The sequence below is a fragment of the Mobula hypostoma genome, chromosome 1 (genome assembly GCF_963921235.1).
Source record: "Mobula hypostoma chromosome 1, sMobHyp1.1, whole genome shotgun sequence".
Classification (NCBI taxonomy): Eukaryota; Metazoa; Chordata; class Chondrichthyes; order Myliobatiformes; family Myliobatidae; genus Mobula; species Mobula hypostoma.
Window position 1 is genome coordinate 244,519,065 of NC_086097.1, and position 27,156 is coordinate 244,546,220.

Sequence of the window (27,156 nt, forward strand, 5' to 3'; positions counted from 1 at the left end):
ATATAAGACAACAGAAGGGAAACAGAGTTAATGTTTCAGCTCAGTTAATCAGAACCAGGAAAAGTTTGATTTCAAAGTTGTTTTAAGTTCCAGAGACACAAGAGATTGGTCTAAGAGATTCTGCAGATGCTGAAAATCGAGAGCAATGCACACAAAATGTTGGAGGAACTCAGCAGGTCAGGCCCACCTATATGGAGAAGCAGTCGATGTTTTGGATCAAGACCCTTCATCAGGTTTAGGCAGCAGAACCCCTGAAGATTAAGAGGACTTGATGAAAGGCCTTGGGACGAAACGTGGACTGTTTATTCCTCTTAACAGATGCCGTCCGACATGCTGAGGTTCTTAAATAAACTGGGTTTGTTGTGCATCGAAGTCTGCTTTGAACCAAGCATCAAATTTGTAATTATAAGACCACAAGGCATAGGAGCAAAATCAAACCACTCGTCCCATCAAATCTGCTCTGCCATTCCACCATGGCTGATTTATTGTCCCCCTCAACCACATTCTCCTTCCTTCACCCCATAACTTTTGATGGCCTGACTAATCAAAAACATATCAACCTCAGCTTTAAATATAATCAATAACTCAGCCTCCACAGCAGTCTGTAGTAATGAATTCCATAGATTCACTGCCCTCTGAATAAAGAATTCCCTCATCTGTTCTAAAGGGATGTCTTTGTATTCTGAGGCTGTACCTCTGACCCTAACCTGCCCCACTATAGGAAACATCCTTGCCACATTCACTTTACCCAGGCCTCACATGATTCAATAGATTTGAATGAGATTACCCCCCCCACCCCATTCTTCTAAACTCCAGTGAGTACAGGCCCAGAGCCATAAAACTCTCCTCATACAGTAACCCTTTCATGCCCAGAATCATTCTAGTGAACCTCTCCTGGACCTGCCAATGCGAGCACATCTTTTCTTAGTTAAGCAGCCCAAAACTACTCTCAATACTCCAAGTGTGGCTTGACCAACGCCTTACAAAACCTCAGTATTACATTCTTGCTTTTATATTCTAATCTTTTTGAAATGAATGTTAATATTGCATTTGCTTTCCTTACCACCGACTCAACCTGCAAGTTAATCTTTAGGGAATCCTGCACAAGGACTCCCAAGTCCCTTTGCACTTGACCACATTTAGAAAATAATCTATACCTTTATTCCTTCTATCAGAGAGCATGACCATATACTTCTCTACACTATATTCCATCTGCCACTTCTTTACCCATTCTTCCAATCTGTCTAAGCCCTTCTCACTCCCTGCTTCGCTCAATGTAACCTGCACCTCTACCTATATTGGTTTCATCTGCAAACACGGCCACAAAGCCATCAATAATATACCATAAAGTTGAAGAAAAATTGCAAGTGATCTAGAATATTGAAGACCGAACTAGTCTTAAGGTTTTTGTTAAATAAGCATCCAAAATAAAAACATTTGAAAAAAAAAATCACAGATTTAGGTTTGTTAAACATGATCAGCCCATTACCTAATGGTGTTCTTGTGTACAAATTTAAGACTGCAAATGTGAAATAAAATCATTTAAATCCTTCTTTCTCTCAAAAGTTAGAAGAGTGAAAATACTCACTTTTGTGCCTTCTCTCAAATTGTTTACAAGTTCAACAAACTGATCGTGTGCGGCCGCCAGCTTCTTAAGTACTTCTTCCCTCTGAACAGCACCGGTATTCGATTGGTTTGTCTTAGAAAACTCTTCATGAGCACTCTGCACAGAACAGACTCTAAATTAAAATTATGTTCCAACCTCTCAATAATAAGATCAGTTGACATGGAATTCAGCTGAATTGAGTATTGAATACAAACATCAGCAGGTCATTCAAAAGCAAGTTTTATGTGACATTCAGAGCATCTGATAGTGAGCACGCACGGTGGGAGTCGGAGAGAAAGAGAGTGAAGTTGGTGAGAAAGAGTGGAAGAGGGAAAGAAGAAAGTGAGGTAGTGAAGTACATGGAGGGCCCTAAGAGAGTGCACTCTGCATGGGCAGGAATTAAAACAGGGGCTCCCAACCTTTTTTATGCCATGGACCCCTACCATTAACCTGGGGACCGTAGGTTGGGAACCCCTGAATTAGAATAGCTCTGTCTACAGACTGCAAAGTTGCCTGTCAGCGTCAAAGCGTAATTCACAAAGTGGCACAGTATATAAAACAGGTCACCACACATACGCTAACCATCATACCTACCTATACTAATCCCATTTGCCTGCATTAGTTCCGTATCTCCCTGTGCCACGCTCATTCAAGGAGCTGTACAGATGCTTCTGAATATTATATTCCTGCTTCCACCACCTCCTCGAGCAGGTCATGCCAAATACCAAGTATAGAGTGTGGGGGAAAACCCTGCCCCTCAAATCTCCTCATCATCATTTTAAACCTCTGCCCTTGTGCTTTACATAATTTTCCCACCCTTTGGGGAAAAAAACTTTGGCAGTCTACCATATCATTCTTCTGAGTTTTACTTATCTCTGTCACGTCAGGTCCATGAATACTACCTCACTATTTTTGTTCTCTACACTATATGTATGTATGTGTATGAATACATAAACATATACATAAATACCAGTGCCTGTCTGTTGAAAAATTTATCTTTATTTCTGAGTAAATTATATGCCCTCTGCCAAGTTTTCATTTTGGTCTGTCACTCCAAGGATACCTTTCATGAATTTTGGAACCCAGACCTCAGATCCAGAAAAGTGTGAAGTGATACACTTTGGAAGGTCGAACTTGAAGGCAGAATACAGGGTTAATGGCAAGATTCTTAGCAGCGTGGAGGAACAAAGGGATATTGTGGTCCACGCCCACAGATGCACTGAATTTATAATAGGTTAAAAGGACAGACATTATCGTGGGCCAATGGGCGTGCACTGTTCTGTGTTCTACTCCATAGTAAATCATACATCCTTTGCCAAGTTTCTATTTCAATTTATTTTTCTAAGGATACCTTCCATAAATTTTGGGACCCAGAATTGAAAGGTATAGCTTTATTACTGCTCTCCTGTTAATGATCATTTTCAATTGGCCATCACAGTAGCACACCAGTTACCTGAATACTTGCAAGCAACTCTTCCTGCTTTTTCAGGTTTTTCTGCACTTTGTCTGTGTGGCTTCCATAAATGCGATCGAGCTCAGTGACAGAAATAACTTCTTCATTGATGGCACCGTCCTGAGCCAATGCTGTCAGAAACTTGCTGGACATGTCGAACTCCACGGACTTCAAATTATTCTCCAGCGTCTCCCTCTCCTTCTTCACTTCATCCAGGGAAGCAAGGAGTGTCTTCAGATGCGTAACAACCTAAAGGCCATCCATAAAAGTAAATCTCAAAAAACATTCTTAACTCCTTGAATATTTTCAAGTTTTACAATAAAAGGCAATACTACTTCAAAAGTTTTATGAATGACAAAAAAAATTGAATGCAGCTTTGTTTACAAACACTACATTGAGGAGAAAACAGATCACAGATCGTGACAACATTGCAAATCTCAAATCCAGAAAACAGTGTCGTGGTATCATACAGCATGGAGGCAGACCATGCGGTCCAACTGGTCCAGGCCACCCATTGGGCACCTTCCATATTAACCCCACCTCCCATCACTTGGTCTACAGCCTGCTATGATTAAGTGATTCAAATGCTCATCAAGAAACCTTGTAAGCGCTCTCAGTGATTCAGCTTCAACCACTCTCTCCGGCGGCGCGCTCCAGCTACTTGCCACTCTCAGGATGAACAAGGACCCCCCCCCAAGATCCCCTCTACATCTCTTCCTCCTTGCCCTGTAGTAATGACCTCTAGTTTTATCATGCATTACCTGCAGTCTGCTGTATCTATATCCCTCAATTTTATATACTTCAGCATGTTCCCTGTTAACTCCCTCTGCTCCATGGAGAACAGACTTGGGCTTCTCCATTCTCTCTCAAAGGAACTGCTCCCTCCCAGGTAGCAGAAAGATTAAAAATAAAGGTATTTGTCAGATGTAAATCAAAACCTGCATCGTGTGCACCAAATCAAATCAGCTAGGCAGGCCGAAAGGTCGCCACACTTCTAGCATCAGCTCACTAACCCTAACCTTAAGTCTTTGGAATGTGGGAGGAAACCCATGCAGTCATGAGTAGATCGTATAAATTCCTTAGTAAACCGCGATAGGCAATTGCTGGTGCTGTAAAGTGATACAGCTGTAGTTGCACGATGGTAACCACTATGATTAGCTGGTAAATCTCCTCTCTACCCTATGATTGTGAATGGGTCAATGACAGCACGGTTGTTCGTCTGCGACCATTTTTGTTCTCAATTTCAAGCAAAGAGCAATGTTGATTCTATAGAATCATACAAGACAGATTTGTGTGTTCTGGACATATTATATCCAGTTATAGAGTCATAGAAAAGTTCAGCACAGAAACAGGCCCTTGGGCTCATCTAGTCCATGCCAATCCATTTAAACTGCCTACTCGCTTCGACCTGCACTGGCCTGTAGCCCTCTGTACCCCTACCGTCCACATACTTATCTGAAACATTCCTATCCAAACTTCAATTAAACGTTGAAATCGAGCTGCCACTTGTGCTGGCAGCTCGTTCCACACTCTCACGACCCTCCGAGGGAAGAAGTCTCCCCTTAAACTTTTCACCTTTCACATTAACCCATGACCTCTGATTGTAGTCCTACCCAACCTCAGTGGAAAAGCCAGATGGCTTTAACCCTATCTTTTCCCTACATAATTTAGATATTCAGTAGCAAGAAAATGAACCCTTTGCAATTATATACTTTTCTGCACCAATTACTTGTAAAATGTAGTCTGATCTTCATCTCAGTTACAATAATAGACAAACACAATCTGGCTCAACTAATAACACACAAACAATTGTACTTCTTGTTAATACTGAGTACACCATTTAAACAATCACAGTCTAATTCAAAAACGTATGTGAACTTCTGGGGTTTTACAAAAGCTATTTGGAGTCAGGTGTTCCAATGAAATGAGATTGGAGGTTTGGGTTGTAGAGGTGCCCTGCCCTATAAAAAAAAGACACACAAAGTCAGGTTACTGACAGAGCCTGCTCTTCTCAAGAAAGATCTGTTTATGTGCACCATGCCTCGAGTAAAACAACTTTTAGAGGACCTAAGAATTGTAGAGATGCAAGAAACTGGAAAAGGCTACAAAAGCATTTCTAAAGACCCGAGTGTTCATCAGTCTACAGTAAGAGAAATTGTCTGCAAATGGAGGAAACTCAGTACTGTTGCAATTCTCCCTAGTAGTGGGCGCCCTGCAAAGATCACACCAAGAGTACAATGAGCAATGCTGAAGGATGCGAAAAAGAATCCAAGGATAACAGCAAAAGACCTGCAGAAATCTCTACAACTTGCTAAAGTCTCTGTTCATGGGTAAACTATAAGAAAAAACAAAACAATACTGGTGTTCATCAAAGGACACCACGGAGGAAACCACTGCTCTCCAAAACAAAAAACATTGCTGCATGTCTCAAGTTTGCAGAAGACCACCTAGATGTTCCACAATGTTTCTGGGACAGCATTCTCTGGACAAATTAGACAAAAGTTGAACTTTTTGGCAGAAATACATACCGCTAGCTATGTTTGGAGGAAAAAGGGCACTGCACACCAACACCAAAACCTCATCCCAACAGTGAAGCATGGTAGAAGGAGCATCATGGTTTGGAGCTGGTTTGTTGCCTCAAATTAGACAGCTTGTAATCATTGAGGGAACAATGAATTCAAAATTGTACCAAGACATTTTCAGAAGAATGTCAGGATAGCAGTCCATCACCTGAAGCTTAATAGAAGCTGGATGATGCAACAAGACAATAATCCAAAACACAAAGTAAATCAACAAAAGAATGGTTTAAAAAAAAAGAAAATTTGTGTTTTGGAATGGCCACGTCAGAGACCAGACCTTAACCCAATTGAGATGCTGTGGCTTGAGTTGAAGAGAGCTGCTTATGCAAGGTATCCCAGAAATATTGATGAACTGAAACAGTTTTGTATAGAGGAATAGTCTAAAATTCCTCCTTGCTGTTGTACAAGTCCGATCAGCAACTACTTGAAATGTTTGGTGGAGGTTATTGCTACTAAAGGAGGTTCTACCAGTTTTTAAATACAAGGGTTCACATACTTTTTACCAGCCTGGACTATGAATGATTAAACAATGTGTTCAAAAAAGACATGAAAAATTCAATTGTTTGTGTGTTATTTGCTTAGGCAGATTGTGTTTGTCTTTTATTATGACTTAGATTAAGATCAAAGCACATTTTATGAGTAATTAATGCAGAAAACCGTGTAAAAGAAAAGGGTTGGCAAACTTTTTCTTGTAACTGTATATTGCCATTATATTATCACAGGGTGACAGTACATTGTAGTTCTGCTGTTCATAGGGATGGCCTTTGCAGGGGATCCCAATCTTTATGATGCCATGGACTTCTACCATTAACCAAGAGGTCTATAGAACCTAGATTGGAAACCCCTGTCTTATGGTAAGCAGTATTGAACGAGTATATTTGAGGACACGAGTGTCAACTGCAAAAACAAATTTAATGATCTTGGGAGTAATGAATAAAAATCATGATTATAGATAAATTACACAAAAAGTTCAAATGATGCCAAAAGAAGAGCTTGTCAACGCATCTTAATTTGGCTTATATATGAAATAAAAATAGGCAATGCAAACAAAGAGGGAAAAGAACTGGCTTGCCCATAGAAGGTAGAGAATGGTTGGAGATAGTTGCCTGGAGGTCGGTGGCCAGTGTTGTTCCACAAGGATCTATTCTGGGACCCCTGTTGTTTGAGAATTTTATAAATGACTTAGATGAGGAAGTGGAAGGGTGGGTTAGTAAATTTGCAGGTGACATAAAGGTGATAGTGTTGTAGATAGTGTAGATTAAGGTTGTTGGAAATGACAAAGGGGCATAGATAGGACGCAGAGCTCGGCAGCAAAGTGCCAGATGGAGTTCAATTCGGGAAAGCGTCGAGTGTTTCACTTTGGAACGTTGAACCTGAAGACAGAACACAGGCTTAATGGCAGGATTCTTCACAGAGAATATTGAGAAAAAGAGGGATCTTGGGGTTCACACCAAGACATCCCTCATAGTTGATGTGCAAGTTGATTGGATGGTTAAGAAGATATATGGTGTGTTCGTCTTCATTAGTCGGAAGATTGAGTTTAAAAGCCATGGGAAAATGTTGCAGCTCTATTAAACTCTGGTTAGACCACACTTAAGAGTATTGCTTTCATGTTGGATGCATCAATATAAGAATGTGGAAGCTGTAAAGAGGCTGCAGAGGAGATTTACCAGGATGCTGCCTGGGTTACACAAAGTGATGGGTGCATTGAACACCCTGCCAGGGTGGTGTAGGGAGCAGATACATTAGGGACACTTAAGAGACTCTCCTACAGGCACAAAGAGGAAAGTAAAATGGAGGGCTATGTGGGAGGGAAGGGTTAATTTAATCTTGGAATATGTTGAAGGATTGCCATAACATTGTGGGCCGAAGGGCATTTACTGGAATGTTCTATGTCTCTTCAGGTCACATCTGTGGAAGGAGAAAGTTAATTTGACCTTCTGTCACATCCATCCACAAGCTCAGTAGAGTTTTCTGTATAGGTCCTTCACACTCTCTGAATAGCTCAGTAGTTAATGAATGGTGGCTTTGACAACAATTCAATACTGTATTTTAAACACCCCATAGCGTGTTGTAGTGAGTTTACTGTTTTTGGGGAATTATCCATGACAAAGCATTTGCAAAGTGCAGCCACACAGCTCTTACAAACCCAAGTCTAATTCAGATCGGTGGCGAACTCAACCATAATGCCCAGTGGGCATTATGACCTTCTAAAATTACCATCAGCGCTCTAAAGGAATTCAAGCACCAGTAGCCCTCATGTGATGATGTCAAAAATCAATCTGTTCATCTGTCATGGTAGATTGCTGCAGTTACCACTTAACCTAGATATTGGGAAATATCTGAGAGATATTAATTTTATTTTTATCTACAAATACTGCATGGGACAGGCCCTTCCAAGCTCAATAAGCCACATATTTAATCCGAGCCTAATTACAGGTCAATTTACAATGAGCAACTAACCTAGCATCCAGTAAGTCTTTGGAACGTGGGAGGAAACTGGAGTGCTCAGAGGAAACCCATGAGGTCGCAGGGAGAAGGAACAAGCTCCTTATTGACAGCGGCAGGAATTGAACCTACTGGTACTGTACTGTGCTAACCACCATGTTACTGCGCGGCCCTAATCAACCCTAATCAACTTTATTCCTCATACACACTTACGCTGATTAGGAATTTGCTGTGGTGTGTTGGTCAGGACGCGACATTTAACAAAAAACAGCAACATTCAGCAACTATAAAGAATCAGGATCAGGTTTATATGTTGTGAAGCTTCTTGTTTTCTGGCAGCAGTACAATGCAATACATAAAAATACTATAAATTATGATAATTTACAATATAATCGCCATTATAAAAAATGGCTTAAAGTGTTTACAGTGTAGGCTAGTGACTGAGGTAATAGATAGGGTGGGGTGCTTAAAACTCTATCAGCCTGGCATGAATCAGAAAGGGTGAAACTCATCAAGAATAAAACTATTTATGCATATAATTTCTTATCACACTGATTTGCAGATTGGGTCTATCAATCTCAATTACAGTATTTCTAATCTATTCTCTTCCACGTGCCCCGATCTCCACCCTTACTATTAGCATCATATTATTGTCTCAAAGCACTGAAAGCAGACAGTAAATCTCATTTTACCTCACTTCCTTGAAGAGATTTGGTCGGATTACCGGATGGTATGGCAGCATTCAGCTCTGCCTCGGGTTTACACAGAAGGGCAATAATTTCACTGTGAGCAGCATAACGTTCTTGGACCACTTTATCCGCTTGGATGGCCTTATCCAGAATGCTTCGGAAATTACCTCCCTCTTGGAAAGGGGGGGGGGGTGGAATGCAGAAGCACATTAAATTTACCGCACAGTTAGAACTATATGGTAAATCTCTTTTACCAGTTGAGAAAACCTGATCAAGCAGGAAGGCCTACAAGTGCAGGAAATTAAGTAGATGTTAAACATGTCCAACCACTTCAATAATTAATGACTTGGTGAATCATGTTTGGACTTCACCTCCACTTCCCTCATGAGGACTGACTCACGGACCTCTCGCTTCCGCCTGCAGTCAATAACTGGCTCTTGCATTTTGCTGACGTTGAGTGAGAGGTTACTGTTGTGACACCACTCAGCTAGATTTGCAATCTCCCTCCTATATGTGATTCATCATCACCTTTAATCCAGCCAACAACAGTGGTGATGACAGCAAACTTAAAAAACATTAATCTTAACCCGGAATTTTTCCTAATAACTTTTCTACTACTTATGCTAGGTTCACAGAATTGCAATTTATCAGGCTTTTCCTTTCTGCTCTTTTGCAAAATCAGATCTCCAGACATCTGGACCCGAGTTGCTTAAACATCTCAGCCAAAGCCCCAGAAAACTAACACCAAACAGTATGCATTGAAGGTGAGAGGGGGTAGGTTTAAGGGGGATGTTTTTACAAAGAGAGTGGTAGATGCCTGGAACACAGCCTGGTACAGTGGTAGAGGCAAATGCACTAAAGGCTTTTAAGAGATGTTTAGATAGGGACATGGATGTGAGGAAGATAGATATTGTGTAGGTCGGAGGGGTTTTGTTTTTGGGGTTTTTTAATTTACTTTTTGGCTGGTTCAGCGCAACATTATGGGCTGAAGGGCTTGTTGTTGTGCTGCACTGTTCTATGTTCCAAAACTCTTCCCTGACCTCCCATACCATCCAGGGAAACTTTCCACTAAGAGGTCAGACCTTACAGGGAAATACTAAAGCTTACAGCTGCCTTGCAGGCATAAAGTTCAATTGGGAGGCAAAACTTCAGAATTCTCTTGCGCAAAAGATATCAGCTCAAATGTTACTTTTGATAATAAATGGTGTTTATTATTAATGATGGCTGAACTAAACACCAACAGCTGGGGGGGGGGGGGAAGACCATGGACAAAAAGCAGCAGTTTCCATCAACATGATTAATATAATATAGCAGCTGAACTTGGAAAACATGCCCCGCTGCAGCAGGTTTTCTATATTCCTGACACACTGAAGCATCAAGTTTAAAAACTGAGTTTACTTACCTACTCGTAAGGGTTTGTACAGTTCATTTGAAGGAGTCCTTTGCCAGCGTTCTTTAAACTTTGATTTCAGTTCATTATCAGTCACTTCCTCTTGATCCAGTACTTTCAATGCCTAAACAGAAATTTGAATACAAAAACATAAACCTTCTTGTATTGAACCCATCAAGTCACAGATTTCAATGAGATCTCATTTCACGTTTCTTAACCACAGACAACTAAAATCTACCACATCTACCTTCATACAGTACATCTGCGATCTCCGGAACCCATCTAGTGAATCTTTGCTATGTATGACTGTGAAATGGAGAGCTGTGTACAAGGGAAGTGAAAGATTGATGTTTGAGTAGGTCAACATCATGGGCCACTTTACTAAGTAAAGCATATTGTGTTTGTCTCTTCACCAAAGAAAAAATTTGATTGCTAGAAAGGAAATAGAACATATAAACAGTGACCACTTTACTAGGTACAACTGTACGTCTGCTCGTTAATGCAAATATGTAATCAACCAATCAAGTGACAGCAGCTCAACGAAGACGTAGTCAAGAGATTCAGTTATTGTTCAGACCAAACATCAGAATGGGGAGAAAATGTAATCTAAGTGACTGACCATGGAAGGACTGCTGGCGCCAGACAATGTGTTTTGAGTATCTGCTAATCTCCTGGGATTTTCATACAGAACAGTCTCAAAGGTTTTCAGAGAATGATGCAGAAAAATAAATAACATTAAATAAGCAGCAGTTCCGTGGGCACAAACACCTTGTTAATGAGAGATGTCAATGGCCAGACTGGCTCAAGCTGATGACAGAAGGGAACAGAAACTCAAATAGCCACGTTACTACAGTGCTATACAGAAGAGCATTTCTGAATGTGCAACACTTCGAACCTTGAAGTGGATGGGCTACAGCAGAAGACCATGAGCATTTAAGAGGTACCTAATAAAGTGGCCACTGAATGTATCTGCTCTATTTCCTTTTCAGCATACATATTCTTTCTTAGGTAGAGATAAACACTATACTCTATAGTGCATTCTCACCAAGGACCTAAGTAATAAATATGCAGCAAAGACACATTTGCTCCTGCACTCAAAACCTCGTGATAAGGGCCAACACACCATCTGCCTTGCTGATTGTTACACCTGCATGTTGGCTTTTGGTAACTTAAGCACAAGACCATAAGGCTTATCCCAGAACATCAACTTTATCCAATGTCTCACTCTGCTTTTCTCTTCTCTGGAGTCAAAGAGAATTCTTTTAAAAACATCATATTGCACCTGCAAAGCGTCTGTACCATAATGAATTAAAAACATTATAATCAATAAAAGTTAATTTCTTGCTTCTCCAAATTCCTACGTGATCCAAGTAGTCTGAAATTATATTTGTGTTCAGCTTCAAGCAGCCTATCATAAATAAGAAAAATTCTGAGGAAAGAACACTTCTGAAAAATTTGTTGTCCAGTGTTATCTATATCCGCAAGTCTGCTGGAGGCTGGAGGCCGAAGGCCGAAAACGGTCTGTCCACAGGATGTTTGTCTGGTCTGTGTGTGCAGGTGAGTTGGTGGGAGAGAGGACCTGGACTTGTTTTGCTGTTGTTGCTTGTGTTGTCTGTGAACATGATGGACATGCTATGTTGGCACCAAATGCATGACGGTACCTGCAGGCTGTCCCCAGTACATCCTCAGGTTGCGTGTTGTGTTGTGTTGCATCATTCTTGATGCATTTCACTGTATGTTTCAACGTACATATGAATCTGAGTCCTTGTAAATGCTTTGTAATTTCCTCCCAATTCAAAAATTTATGTCAAGTAAGCAGGGAAATATAACACGTGATCCAATAAATTCATTGATTAAGACTACAAAAAGCTGCAAATTCCTCTGGTACCCCTTGACACCCCAAGCACAATTTTATTCCCACCTCAGTTTCCTGTTTGATAACTAAATTCTCAACCCACTTCAATACAATTTGCTCTGATCTCATTGACCAGCTCCTTGCATGAGGCCTCTTGAAAGCTTGATTAAAATTATAATAGTGGATTCTGGTTAATCAGGGCAGATGCTTATTTGGTCCAACTCTTAAAGAACAGAAACTAATCAGGGAAATAGCTGGGATTCCCTTTGTTTACTTGGGACACTATGCTGCTTAAAAGAGATAGGAGACTGTTTCTGAATAGTTTCTAACTAGTGTTAGTCGTATGTACTTGTGTGGCCCTTAAACACCACACCATACTTAGAGCAAACAGTTTTTAAATAGCGTCAGTTGCATGTATTTGTGTTTAAAACGCTGTGGCTTTTGTCACTGATAATTGGCGAGAAATAAGCATAAAGACAATTTGGAAACGCAAACATGAGGAAATCTGCAGATGCTGGAATTTCAAGCAACACACATAAAAGTTGCTGGTGAACGCAGCAGGCCAGGCAGCATCTCTAGGAAGAGGTACAGACAATGTTTCGGGCCGAGACCCTTCGTCAGGACTAACTGAAAGAAGAGCTAGTAAGGGATTTGAAAGTGGGAGGGGGAACATTGACTTCTCAAACTTCCGCTAATGCCCCACCTCCCCCTTGTACCCCATCTGTTATTTATTTTTACACACATTATTTTTCTCTCTCTCCTTTTTCTCCCTCTGTCCCTCTGACTATACCCCTTGCCCATCCTTTGGGCTCCCCCCCCCCCGCCTTTCTTTCTCCCTAGGCCTCCTGTCCCATGATCCTCTCATATCCCTTTTGCCAATCAACTGTCCAGCTCTTGGCTCCATCCCTCCCCCTCCTGTCTTCTCCTATCATTTCGGATCTCCCCCACCTACTTTCAAATCTCTTACTAGCTCTTCTTTCAGTTAGTCCCGATGAAGGGTCTTGGCCTGAAACGTCGACTGTACCTCTTCCTAGAGATGCTGCCTGGCCTGCTGTGTTCACCAGCAACTTTTATGTGTGTTGCAAGACAATTTGGAACTATTTTGCTCACTGTGGGTTTCAAACATTCAGGCTTGGAGATGGCAGAAATGGCCGGGAGTGGAAATGAAATGAATTCACTACTTCAACAGGCTGTTCTGGAGGCTGAAGACCATCTGTCCACAGGATGTTGAAAGTGTTCCAGAAGGCGTTCGATAAGGTACCACATAAAATAAGGATGCATAGTGTTGGGGTGATGTATTAGCATGAATAGAGGACTGGTAAACTAACAGAAAGTACAGAGTTGGGAGCGGTGTGCCACAGGGGTCAGTGCTGGGCCCGCAACTGTTCACGATATACATTAACCATCTGGAAGAGGGGACCGAGTGTAGTGTATCTAAGTTTGCTGATGATACCAAATTGAGTGGAAAAGCAAATTGTGCAGAAGATATGGAGAGCCTGCAGAGAGATATAGATAGATTAAGTGAGTGAGCAAGGTGTCTGGCAGATGGAATACAATGTTGGTAAATGTGAGGTCATCCACTTTGGAAAGAAAAATGGAAGATTAGGTTATTATTTAAATGGTAAAAGATTGCAGCATGCTGTTGTGCAGAAGGACTTGGGAGTGCTTGTGCATGAATCACCAAAGGTTGGTTGGTTTGCAGGTACAGTAGGCTATCAAGAAGGCAAATGAATGCTGGCCTTCAATGCTAGAGGGATTGAATTTAAGAACAGGGAGGTTATGCTGCAACTGTACAGGGTACTGGTGAGGCCGCACCTGGAGTACTGTGTGCAGTTCTGGTCTCCTTACTTGGGGAAGGATAGACTGGCTTTGGAGGCGGTACAAAGGAAGTTCACCAGGTTGATTCCAGAGATGAGGGGGTTAGACTATGAGGAGAGATTGAGTTGCCTGGCTCTGTACTCACTGGAATTCAGAATAAGAGATCTTATAGAAGCATATAAAATTATGGAAGGGGTAGATAACATAGAGGCAGGAAAGTTGTTTCCACTGGTAGATGAGACTGGAACTAGGGGACATAGCCTCAAGATTTGGGGGAGTAGATTTAGGATTGAGATGAGGAGAAACTGCTTTTCCCGGAGAGTGGCGAATCTGTGGAATACTCTGCCCAATGAAGGAGTGGAGGCTACTTAAGACAAGGTTGGACAGATTTTTGCATAGTAGGGGAATTAAGGATTATGGGGAAAAGGCAGGCAGGTGGAAATGAGTCTATGGCCAGATCAGCCATGATGTTATTGAATAGCGGAAGAAGTTTGACGGGCCAGATGGCCTACTCCTGCTTCTATCTCTTACGTTATTATGTAATGTTAGGAACTATGAAGAACTTGAAGGCATCGACAAACATCCTGAATGTTATAATGAAAATGAAGATTTGGAGGATCTAATCATTGAAATGATTGTATCAAGGCCATCCATTATCTGCACTTAGGTGTCTGCACTGATTTTGTTCATTTACAGTCAATTAAAAGAACAAAGAAGCAGACACTGGATGAATTCCTCTGCTGACAACTATTACGAAATAATACAGTTTTATAGTACTGAGGTAGCACTAATAGTGCTCTAAGTTGTTCTGTTTTTCATTTAAATACACAATGTGTTACTCAGTTAAACAATAGTTTCTCTTTTCTATATCTTTTTAACTATTTCCATGAAACTTTGGGTAATTGGGGCAGCCATTTAATTGGACCAAAAGGTATTGGTCCCAATGCGTCCCAATTAACTGGAACTCACTGTGTATTAATACATATATCCAGTGGTTCCTCCCTCATTCATTCTACGAGTCGCATCCCTAAAGGATGCCAGTGGATCAATCAAACATGAACTTCATAATCAATCCATGCTGACTCCCATTTCTCTTCTCAAGGTGTTCTTTCATTACAATCATAATAGTTGAAATCAAAATTTTCCTTCTACTGACATTATGTTAGGGTAAAAAAGGATATAATGCGTTCCCGGCATATATGACGAATGAGCCCTTCTCAAGCTTCCAGCCAGGTACAGGTCACTATTATAACCAACGTTTCGAGGGCAAACTCCACCATCTTCATGAAGATGGCAGGGACTGTCATCAAAACATTGGTTATAATTGATACCTGTAACCGGCTAGGAGCCTGAGAAGAGTTTATTCTTTATGTTAGGGTGTTCCCTGCACTCTCTCTCTTTCCCTCTCATGTATTTATATGATACTCGTTTAACATCTGAAATCATAGTGCAGAAACAAGTCTTCTGGCCCATCTAGTCTGTGCTAAACTGCTATTCTGCCTGGTTCCATCCACCCCACAACTGGACCATAGTCCTCCACACCCCTCCCATCCATGTGCTAACCCAAACTTCCCAAATGTTGCAAGAGAACCCATATCCAGCACTTCCGCTGGCAGCTCATTCCACACTTGCACCACCCTGCGAGTGAAGACGTTCGCTCTATGGTTCCCCTTAAACATTTCACCTTTCACTCTTAAACCACGTCTCACCCAACCTTAGTGGAAAAAGCTTGCTTGCATTTACTCTATCTGTATCCCTCAAAATTTTGCATACCTCTATCATATCTCCTCTCATTCTCCTATGCTCCAAGGAAAAAAAGTCCTATCCTATTCAACCTTTCCCTATAACTCAGGTTTGCAAGTCTGCACAATGTCTTTGTAAATTTTCTCTGTACTCTTTCTACTGATTTCATTTCATTAGTATTTACTATTTAACATTCTGGGGGGGAAATGCACAGCATGAGGAAAGTAAAAAGGAAATGAATTAGGTTGCCTCATCCAGGATTTCTCTGTTCCTCTGCAGAAGCTCTGGAAGATCTTTCATAAGTTGATTTATTGTCTGGAGGCCACCCTGTTGAATCACGCTGCTGGACTTCTCCAAGATTGACTGTGGGATACTGTCACCAGAAACATCTTCTATGGCGGCAGGCAAATTCAAGGAAGCCAGAACTCTACAAAATAATTTTTAAAAAAACAATTATCCATTGCTTTTAAACATCTATCCTCCATAAATTTTCTTTGAATTGGATGTTTGCACTCTGACTGGTGAGACTATACCAATTATATTTAGGGAATTTAGAAAACTGTAACAAAATGATCTTACTCCAAACTGATGTCATGAACACTGATTTCTGTAATGTCCAGTAATTTCATCCCTTTGCCCTTCTCACTTTTTCTATTCCCCATTCTGGTTCCCTTCTTACCCCTTCCCATCACCTCCCTCTGGTTGCCCTTCTTCCCTTTCTTCCATGCTCCACTGTCCTCTATCAGATTCGTTCTTCTTCAGCCCATGACGTTTTCCACTTAATACCTCTCAGTTGCTTACTTCACCCACCTTTCCCCATCCCCGGTCCCACCTATTACTTGCAACAAGAGAGTAAGAGGTGGAGAGTTTCTTAAATGCATCTATTTTAATGCTAGAGCATTGTAAGAAAGGTGGATAAGCTTAGAGCATGGATTGACACCTGGAAATATGATGTTGTAGCTATTAGTGAAACATGGCTGCAGGAGGGGTGCGATTGGCAAATAAATATTTCTGGATTTCGTTGCTTCAGGTGTGATAGAATCAGAGGGGCAAGAGGGGGAGGTGTTGCATTCTTGTCAGAGAAAATATTACAGCAGTGCTTTGGCAGGATAGATTAGAAGACTCCTCTAGGGAGGCTGTTTGGGTGGAGTTGAGGAATGGAAAAAGTGTAGTAACGCTTATAGGGGTGTATTATAGGCCACGTAATGGGGAGCAAGAATTGGAGGAGCACATTTGTAAGGAGATAGCAGGTATTTGTAGTTAGCACAAGGTTGTGATTGTGGGAGATTTTAATTTTCCACACCTAGCCTGGGAAGCCCATTCTGTAAAAAGGCTGGATGGTTTGGAGTTTGCAAAATGTGTGCAAGATAGCTTTTTGCAGCAATACATAGAGGTACCAACTAGAGAAGGGGCAGTGTTGGATCTCCTGTTAGGGAATGAGATAGGTCAGGTGACAGAGCTATGTTTTGGAGAGCACTTTGGGTCCAGTGATCACAATGCCATTAGTTTCAATATAATTATGGAAAAGGATAGGACTGGATCCAGGGTTGAGATTTTTGATTGGAGAGAGGCTAACTTTGAGGAGATGCGAAAGGATTTAGGAGGAGTGGATTGGGACAATTTGTTTTATGGGAAGGATGTAATAGAGAAATGGAGGTCATTTAAAGGTGAAATTTTGAGAGCACAGAAACTTTATGTTCCTGTTAGGTTGAAAGGAAAGGTTAAAAGTTTGAGAGAGTCATGGTTTTCAAGGGATATTGGAAACTTGGTTCGGAAAAAGCGAGAGATCTACAATAAATATAGGCAGCTTGGAGTAAATGAGGTGCTCGAGGAATATAAAGAATGTAAAAAGAATCTTAAGAAAGAAATTAGAAAAGCTAAAAGAAGATATGAGGTTGCTTTGACAAGTAAGGTGAAAATAAATCTAAAGGGTTTCTACAGTTATATTAATAGCAAAAGGATAGTGAGGGATAAAATTGGTCCCTTAGAGAATAAGAGTGGACGACTATGTGCGGAGCCAAAGAGATGGGGGAAATTTTGGACAACTTTTTTTCTGTATTCACTAAGCAGAAGGATATTGAATTGTGTAAGGTAAGGGAAACAAGTAGGGTAGTTATGGAAACTATGACAATTAAAGAAGAGGAAGTACTGGCGCTTTTAAGGAATATAAAAGTGGATAAATCTCCGGGTCCTGACAGGATATTCCCTAGGACCTTGAGGGAAGTTAGGTAGAAGTAGCAGGGGCTCTGACAGAAGTATTTCAAATGTCATTAGAAATGGGGATGGTGCCGGAGGAATGGTGTATTGCTCATGTTGTTCCATTGTTTAAAAAGGGTTCTAAGAGTAAACCTAGCAATTATCGGCCTGTGCGTTTGACGTCAGTGGTGGGTAAATCGATGGAAAGTACTTAGAGATGGTATGTATAATTATCTGGATAGACAAGGTCTAATCAGGAATAGTCGACATGGATTTGTGCGTGGAAGGTCATGTTTGACAAATCTTATTGAATTTTTTGAAGAGGTTACTAGGAAAGTTGATGAGGGTAAAGTGGTGGATGTTGTCCATATGGACTTCAGTAAGGCCTTTGACAAGGTTCCACATAGAAGGTTAGTTAGGAAGGTTCAATCGTTAGGTATTAAAATTGAAGTAGTAAAATGGATTCAGCAGTGGCTGGATGGGAAACGCCACAAAGTAAGTGGTGGATAACTGTTTGTCAGATTGGAGGCTGGTGACTAGTGGTGTGCCTCAGGGATCTGTTCTGGGTCCAATGTTGTTTGTCATATATATTAATGATCTGGATAATGGGGTGGTAAATTGGACACTAAGATAGGTGGAGTTGTGGATAATGAAGTAGGTTTTCAAACTTTGCAGAGAGATTTAGGCCAGTTAGAAGAGTGGGCTGAAAGATGGCAGATGGAGTTTAATGCTGATAAATGTGAGGTGCTACATTTTGGTAGGACTAATCAAAATAGGACATACATGGTAAATGGTAGGGCATTGAAGAATGCAGTAGAACAGAGGAATCTAGGAATAATGGTGCATAGTTCCCTGAAGGTGGAATCTCATGTGGATAGGGCGGTGATGAAAGCTTTTGGTATGTTGGCCTTTATAAATCAGAGCATTGAGTATAGGAGTTGGGGTGTAATGTTGAAATTGCACAAGGCATTGGTAAGGCCAAATTTGGAGTATTGTGTACAGTTCTGGTCACTGAATTATAGGAAAGATGTCAACAAAATTGAGAGAGTACAGGGAAGATTTACAAGTATGTTACCTGGGTTTCATCTCCTAAGTTACAGAAAAAGGTTGAATAAGTTGGGTTATTATCCTTTGGAGCGTAGAAGATTGAGCGAGGACTTGATAGAGGTATTTAAAATTATGAGGGGGATAGATAGAGTTGACATGCATAGGCTTTTTCCATTGAGAGTGGGGGAGATTCAAACAAGAGGACACGAGTTGAGAGTTAAAGGGCAAAAGTTTACGGGATAACATGAGGGGGAACTTCTTTAGTCAGAGACTGGCAGCTGTGTGGAACGAGCTTCCAGCAGAAGTGGTTGAGGCAGGTTCGATGTTGTCATTTAAAGTTAAATTGGATAGCTATATGGACAGGAAAGAAATGGAGGGTTACGGGCTGAGTGCAGGCGGTGGGACTACGTGAGAGTAAGAGTTCTGCACGGACTAGAAGGGCCGAGATGGCCTGCTTCCGTGCAGTAATTGTTTTATTTTTATTTATATATATGTGTGTGTGTGTGTGTGTGTGTGTGTGTGTGTGTGTGTGTGTGTGTGTGTTATATAACTTGTACTCCTTCCCCTCCCCGTACATTATTATTATAGTTCTTCCCCCTCCCTTTCCAAATTGATGGAGGGTTTTGGCACAAAGCAGGAACTGTTTATTCCCCTGCATAGGTGCTGGTACCTGCTGAGTTCCCCCAGCATCTTGTGTGTGTTCCTCAAAAGCTCAACAGGATACAATTGAATTTATTTTCATTTTTCCTCACTAACAACATTATCATCGTCTGCCGTGTCATATGAGCTTGGCGATCATGGTCTCATGACCATGATTGTTTTTGGCAAATTTTTCTACAGAATTGGCTTGCCATTGCCTTCTGGGCAGTGTCTTTACAAGACGGATGACCCCAGACATTATCAATACTCTTCAGAGATTGTCTGCCTGGTGTCAGTGGTTGCATAACCAGGACTTGTGATATGCACCAGCTGCTCATACGACCCTCCACCACCTGCTCCCATGGCTTCATGTGACCCTGACTGGGGGTAAGCAGGTGCTACACCTTGCCCAAGGGTGACCTGCAGGCTAGTGGAGGGAAGGAACATCTTACACCTCCTTTGGTGGAAACGCATCTCCATCCCACCACCCAAACCCCACTAACAAAACACCTATTGACTGATGACCATTAGGGAATTCGAGAAGGTGGTAGATGTTGGCTTGTGGAACAAAGGAAGATCAGCACCCATATGGCACTAAATTCTCCAGTTGATTTGGGGACGAGAGATAAAGTGAAATGGTATTAAACTTTCTGTAATTCTTAGAGTTAAGCCAAGTGCAAGGTGAGGGCCATGAATCAAATTCCTCTAGCAAATAAAATACTAAATAATTTCCGAATCACGAGGAAATCTGCAGATGCTGGAATTTCAAGCAACACATATAAAAATTGCTGGTGAACGCAGCAGGCCAGGCAGCATCTATAGGAAGAGGTACAGTCGACGTTTCGGGCCGAGTCGCTTTGTCAGGACTAACTGAAAGAAGAGTTAGTAAGAGATTTGAAAGTGGGAGGGGGAGGGGGAGAACCGAAATGATAGGAGAAGACAGGAGGGGGAGGGATGGAGCCAAGAGCTGGACAGGTGATTGGCAAAAGGGATATGAGAGGATCATGGGACGAGAGGCCTAGGGAGAAAGAAAGGGTGTGGGGGGAAGCCCAGAGGATGGGCAAGGAGTATAGTGAGAGGGACAGAGGGAGATAAAGAGAGAGAAATATATATATATATATAATAATAAATAAATAATGGATGGGGTACGAAGGGGAGGTGGGGCATTAACAGAAGTTAGTATGATTCAAGAATTTTATGATGATTAAACTGAGGTTGCCAATTCATCAGATATTTAAATAGTTTATCAGCAGCTTCTAAGCATTGGAGCTTCATATTCACACTAAGATAGCCTGAAGAAAAATAATTACAGTATTCTCCAATTCTACAATGCCGGTTTTCTAGTGAATTGCCAAAACTCCATTTGTTATTGGAACTATCAGCTTATCGGTACACCTTATATATGGTAAATTGTGAAAATATTATTTTGCTAATAAAGACTGAAAAATAGTCACTGTGGGCAGTTTAAATGGTTTGGGATGGATTAGATGGGCCAAAGGGCCTGTTTCTGTGCTGTACTTTTCTATGACTTTAGGGCTGTACGCAAGGTGGGTATCACAGTAACATAATGTTTTACAACACACCAAGAGTTCAATTCCCAACAGCATCTGTAAGGAGTTTGTTCGTTCACCCCATGACTACATGGATTTCCTCCCACACTCCAAGGACGTAAGCATTAGGTTTAGTAAGTTGTGGGCGTGCTATGTTGGCGCTGGAAGCATGGTGACACTCGCGGGCTGCGCCCAACACATCCTCGAACTGTGTTGGTCATTGATGCCAAAGACACAGTTCGCTGTGTTTCGATGTACATGTGACAAATAAAGCTAATGATTAGAAACTTTTCTTACCCATTGGCTAGGTTTGTGGATTCTCTCATCTGTGCAATCAATCTGTTGACCAAGTCAGCCCGCCTCTGATTGTAGACGCTCAGAGCTTGCTGCACTGCCAGCGGAACCATCTTCGCGAAGAGATCTAAACAGACAAATGTTCAGAAAGATGGGCTCAAACACATTCAGAATTACTTCTATATTACTTTACAACTCAAAATATTCTTTACCTGGGGCGGGTGCAGCTGTTGATTGGCAGGGAACTGAGAGTTCTATCAGTTTGGTACAATGCGTTCAAAATTATGAATAAAATTTTTAACTGAACATTATTTAGCAACTTGTCAGCAATTGCATCCATCAAAACATGTACAGTTAGCAGAATTCATCTCATGGTTAAAGACAGTTTGCTATTTTGAGACCTCCATTGGTCAGGGTTGACCATGGATGTTGTGTCCCAGCTGTCTATGTCCTGACAAAGGGTCTCGGCCTGAAACGTCGACTGCACCTCTTTCTAGAGATGCTGCCTGGCCTGCTGCGTTCACCAGCAACTTTTATGTGTGTTGCTTGAATTTCCAGCATCTGCAGAATTCCTGTTGTTTGTGTCTATGTGATATACAAGCCAGGGCAGTAGGATATGGAGAGCAAGCTGTTGCTCATGTAGCAGGCTCCCCCACTCCACACGGCTGATGAACACAAAGGAATGGTACAGACTGATACGGTTCGACACCAATGCTGTCGCAGGAATTGCCAGTCCTTGTTGAACTCAACTGTTAGAGCCTTAGGGACTGCAGCTCCAGACTCTTCCTCAGGGTTTACTCCCAAAGCCCTCCCCATACCGCAAGGCAGTGGAGGTTAGACATTAGTGTTTTCCTTCTCCTAGATGAGCTGCCAACCATGGCTGACAACCCCCATCTACCTGAGTTGACTGGTTTTAAGACGCCACTAACCTGCCTTTGCCCCTTCTCCGGTCAGTAGAATCTGTTCCATCGACTTTAGCAGCTAAGCCACACGTGACAGCCAGTACCTAGACTTGGTTGTCAGTGGTTATTTGAGATGCACACCATTGGGAGCATTTAATAGGTAGTGGGAGCTTACCCCACTATGTCTCCTGGCTATGACAACCTTAAGGAACCTAGACTTGGGATTGTATTTCAGTAACCATACAGAGTCAAAGTTCAGCAAAAGCCACTGTTCTGAAATAAAAATCAGAAAACCCTAGAACTCTTGAGCAGGTACTAAGCATCCACAGAAAGGATTAAAATCTGATCAATGAATTAAAAGTTTGTGCAGATTTTTGTTCTTTCTGCTCCACACTGCTAAAGCCACCTTCCTTATTTGTTGCATTCCTTGTGGTATAGAGTCATACAGCAAGGAAACTGTCCATCGAGTCTCGACTGACCACAAGGCAACCATTTTTTGCTAATCCCATACAGATCTGATTTTATTCTTCCCACAAATCCATTAACATCCTCATCAGGAACCTACACGTTAGAGGCAAGTTACAGTGGCCAGTTAACACCCTAACAACCTGTGGGTCTTTGAGACATGGAGGTATCTGGAGCACCATGTGGTCAGAGGGCTGTTGTCCAAACTTTACACAAACACCATAAAGGTGATGGGTCTTAAGAGAAGAATTTTAAGGTTTATCTCAACAATTGTCTTTTTATATATTTGTTAACAACCAGCACAAACAGGATGTGAAGCTTTCAAGTATCACTACACATACCAGCGCCAACATAGCAAGCCCAGAGTATTCAACAAAACCACACGCAACTAACATACAACATGCACCAAGATGCAAACAAGACAAAGGAAAAGCATGGTTGAACTGGTGTACTATGAAGAGAACTTGTGAGTACTATGTTCATGTGGCTGCTATATGAGCTTTTTAAGCCAGGTTTCAGAGCTGGAACCAAAAGTCTTGAATGACTACTGACCTCACACTTCTCACTGCTGCCATCAGGAAGAAGGTACTGGAGCCTCAAGCCCCTTACCACCAAGTTCAGGAACGGTTATTACCCCTCAACCATCAGACTCTTGAACCAGAGGGGATAACATCACTCACCCCAACACTGAACTGTTCCCACAATCTATGGACTCATTTTCAAGGATTCTCTATCTCATGTTCTCAATATTTATTGCTTATTTATTATGTTTGGTTTTTTTTGTATCTGCAGTTTGTTGTCTTTTGCACATTGCTTGGGTGTCCATCTTGTTGGATTGTCTCAGGATTGTCAATGATATCATACATGTACTTTGAAAATAAATTTACTTTGAACTTTTAAAAAGCAGGTAGGGTAACTCAACAGTGGGAGTGGTTTGGAAGTATTTAGATAGCTGATGATTACTTTCTAATACATTTTATACTAACCTTAAACTAAACATTTTCCCTCCAGAGAACAGTTAGGTCTATTCTAGAATCAATACAATGAAGCTGCCTTTTCCAAATTAAATTGGATTCTTGAAAGTCCAAAGTCAAGAGAATAAGGTTGAGAGAGACATGGATCAGCCACGATGAAATGGCAGAGCAGACTAGATGGGCTGAATAGCCTAACTCAACTCCTATGTCTTGTGGTCTACGATTCTTCTTCAAAAAGAATCAAAACTAGACCCAACAGCCAAAAGAGCCCTCTCTCATTGTGATCTTACCAGCAAATTTCTGACTCATGGGAACGTTGACAGGCGTGGATTTCACCAGTGTAGCTTTTCCGATGGCCTCCAAGTCTTTCACATCAGGAACGCGATCATGATAAATGAAGTCATTATCCTTTTTCGCCGCAGTTAATGCACGGGAGATTTTGTCAGACAGATCTTTCACATTGATATACTCATCATACCTGGAGGCAACATTTTTCACCAAATCCGATCCATGCTGAGTTAAAAAAGGAGAAAACAGTGAGATCGCGGGTAGCTTAAACAAGTACATTTAAAAGTCAAGTCTTGATTTAGATTGCTTATATAACTAAAGATTAGCTTTACTAAAAATTAAAGATGAGTTTTTTTTGTCACATACACAGAAGCCCGCAAGTGTTGCCATGCTTTCAGAGCCAACATAGCATGCCCCCAATTCACTAACCCTAACCCGTACTTCTTTGCAAAGTGAGTGGAAACAAGAGCACCCAGAGGAAACCCACACAATGACGGGGAGAAAGGACAAACTCCTTACAGGCAGCAGCAGGAATCGAACCTGGGTTGCTGATCGTAGTAAACTGTTGGGGTTAGCACGACTCTGTTAGAGCTCGAGTGCACTCCTGCTGTTCAACTCTGGCGCCGTCTGTATGGAGCCTGTACATCCTCCCTGTGGAATGCCCAGGATTTCCCTTGGGCGCTCCAGTTTCCTCACACTGTCCAGAGACATCGGGTAGGTTAATTTGTCATCGTAAATTGTCTCATAATTAGGTTAGGGTTAATTGGGTTTGTTGGAGGTTGCGGCTCAAAAGGCCGGAAGGGCTTATTCTCAGTCGTATCTTCAAATAAAATAAATTGCATTAAGCGCTATGCTACTATGTCATTGATAACTGAAGGGAACGATGAAAAATTGGATGAAGCTACAGCAATATGAAACTTTAGTGAACTTCAGTTCTGAGTGTTATTTGTTTACTTTTTATTGTTGGCAAAATTTGTGCTGAAAACCACCATATCTAGCACCAACAATGATTCCACAGTCAAAGTCACTCAAGTCACATTTCTTCCCCATTCTGATGGCTGATCTGAACAACAAGTGAAATCTTCTTCCTATAGATGCTGCACCAGCAATTTTTATGTGTATAACTGAATTCTTTGACCATGTCTGCACGACTTTCTGTGGTGAGTTGCTGCTTCAGGGAGAGCTGGCTAACTGGACATCCTGACTGGCTTGATAGTGAGAAGCAGTCAGGAGATCCCTGACTCATGGTTTGCCGCAGGTGTCCGTGATATGCCCATTGTTATTTGTTATCTGTATCAACGATTTGGATGTGAATGTACGAGGCGTGGTTAGAAAGCTTGCAGTTGTCAGTGAAGGTAGTTATCAGGATCCCCTGAGGATTGCTGATCAGGTGGGTAAATAGGCCAAGGAATGCAAATAGTTTAATTTGGATAAGTGCAAGGTGGGAAGATGAATGTGGGTAGGACTTTCACAGTGAATGGTATAGCCCTGGGGAGTGTTGTAAAACAGAGGGATCGTGGAGTACAAGTACATGATTCCCTGAAAGTGGTGTTGTAGGTAGGGAGAGTCATGAAGAAGGTGCTTAGCATGCCAGACTCCTTCAGTCAAAGCACCGAGTGAAGTTACATTGCAATTGCACAAGGCATTGATGAGGCAACTTTTGGAATATTGTGTTCAGTTTTCATGTTTAAGAAAATGCCATTAAACTGAAAAGGGTGTAGAGGAGACTTGCAAGAATGTTACCAAACTTGACGGATTGAGTTGTTGTGCAACTTGGGACTTTTTTTTAAACCCTGGAGCATGGAAGATTGAAAAGATGTTAAAAATCATGAGAGGCATAGATAAGATTAGATTGGATTCAACTTTATTGTCATTGTGCTGAGTACAGATACAAAGCCAATGAAATGCAGTTAGCATCTGACCAGAAATGCAAAGAATAGTGTTAATTACAAAATAACTGTGAATAAAAATTAAGTGCTACAGGGTCAATGTGCAGTCTTTTTCCCCAAGGGTTGAGGAATGAAGAACTACAGGGCATAGCTTTAAGGTGAGAGGACCTTAGAGGCAATGTTTTCACCCAGAGGGTGGTCTGTATAAGGAAGAAGCAAGCTACCAGAGGAAGTGGTTGAAGCAGGTACATTAACAAGATTTAAAAGCCACTTGGACAGATACATCCTCAAGAGAATAGTCATAGTCATACTTTATTGATCCCTGGGGAAATTGGAGAATGACAGCCTTGTCGTAGTTTGGTGACTTGTGTGCTTCAATGACCCAGAGAGCTATGCTGGCTGGAGTCAGGACTTTGTGCTTTGTCTCTTGGTAGGGTCACCCATGTCAAACAGGTCAAAGGGGAAAGGCCAGACTAAGAGTGGACCACCAGTCCCTCAGGTTCAGGTGTTTAGCTCAAGGCTAACAAACCTGACTGATAAAACATAATTGTTACGGAAACAGCATTGAAGAATTCTTCTATATGTGAGTGTGATGGTATTCCTGAATGCCCACCAAGACTTGCATGAAGACAGTAGAGAAAACCCAGGGGAAGCTACTGATGAAGGAATCCCTGAACACCGCCAGAGATGGAGGACCTTCATTGCTGCCCTAAACGTCAGTGGTGCATCAGGCAGTAAGAAAGTAGACAAGTACATGAATAGGAAAGGTTGAGGCACATGGGCTAATCACGACCATCATTGTTGTCATGAACAAAGTTGGGCAAAGGGTCTGTTTCCATGTTGCATGACTCCTTGACCCTAATAACCACAGTGTGAAGATTAATTTTTATATGAGAATGGCAGAGGACAGACTGTGATTTAGCAAAGAGAAAACAGTAATAAGGCAGTAAGGATCCAGTTTTAACACAACATTGCAAACAAATAAATGTATGTTTTTTCCTCCCCCAGGGGGAGCTCGAGTAATTGTACAACCTTGAACAAGGATGGCTGTAAAGCTGAGATCCTGAAGTAGAAAAGACGTGTGAAGTGGCACATTTAAGATCATTAATATGAGCAGAAGTTTTAAATTCAATTGTAAAAACATGAACAAATTCAAATCTCTATTCTGTGTACGTGGAAATATGTGTTTCAGCTGATAAAATAAAACCTAGAACACCACATCTAATATACCATTATTCCTAGGATACAGATTTAAAAATTAGACCACGTCCGCACTAGACTGGATAATACTGAAAACGCTGGTTTTGCGTAAAAACGATAGGCGTCCACAC

At 41.5% G+C, this 27,156-nt stretch overlaps 1 protein-coding gene across 4 annotated transcripts in view; it reads right to left on the reverse strand.

The window, feature by feature from the left end:
* pdcd6ip (programmed cell death 6 interacting protein) overlaps nucleotides 1-27,156 on the reverse strand; it is a 101,832-nt gene that overhangs the window by 13,440 nt on the left and 61,236 nt on the right. For all 4 annotated transcript variants that reach the window (XM_063066388.1, XM_063066378.1, XM_063066405.1 and 1 more), the window contains exons 8-14: nucleotides 23,939-24,161; nucleotides 21,311-21,434; nucleotides 15,831-16,008; nucleotides 10,178-10,289; nucleotides 8,779-8,948; nucleotides 3,060-3,308; nucleotides 1,589-1,723 (exon numbers count right to left, since the gene is read on the reverse strand). In XM_063066388.1, coding sequence (XP_062922458.1) covers nucleotides 1,589-1,723; nucleotides 3,060-3,308; nucleotides 8,779-8,948; nucleotides 10,178-10,289; nucleotides 15,831-16,008; nucleotides 21,311-21,434; nucleotides 23,939-24,161 — 1,191 coding nt within the window. The remainder of the gene's footprint in view (nucleotides 1-1,588; nucleotides 1,724-3,059; nucleotides 3,309-8,778; nucleotides 8,949-10,177; nucleotides 10,290-15,830; nucleotides 16,009-21,310; nucleotides 21,435-23,938; nucleotides 24,162-27,156) is intronic.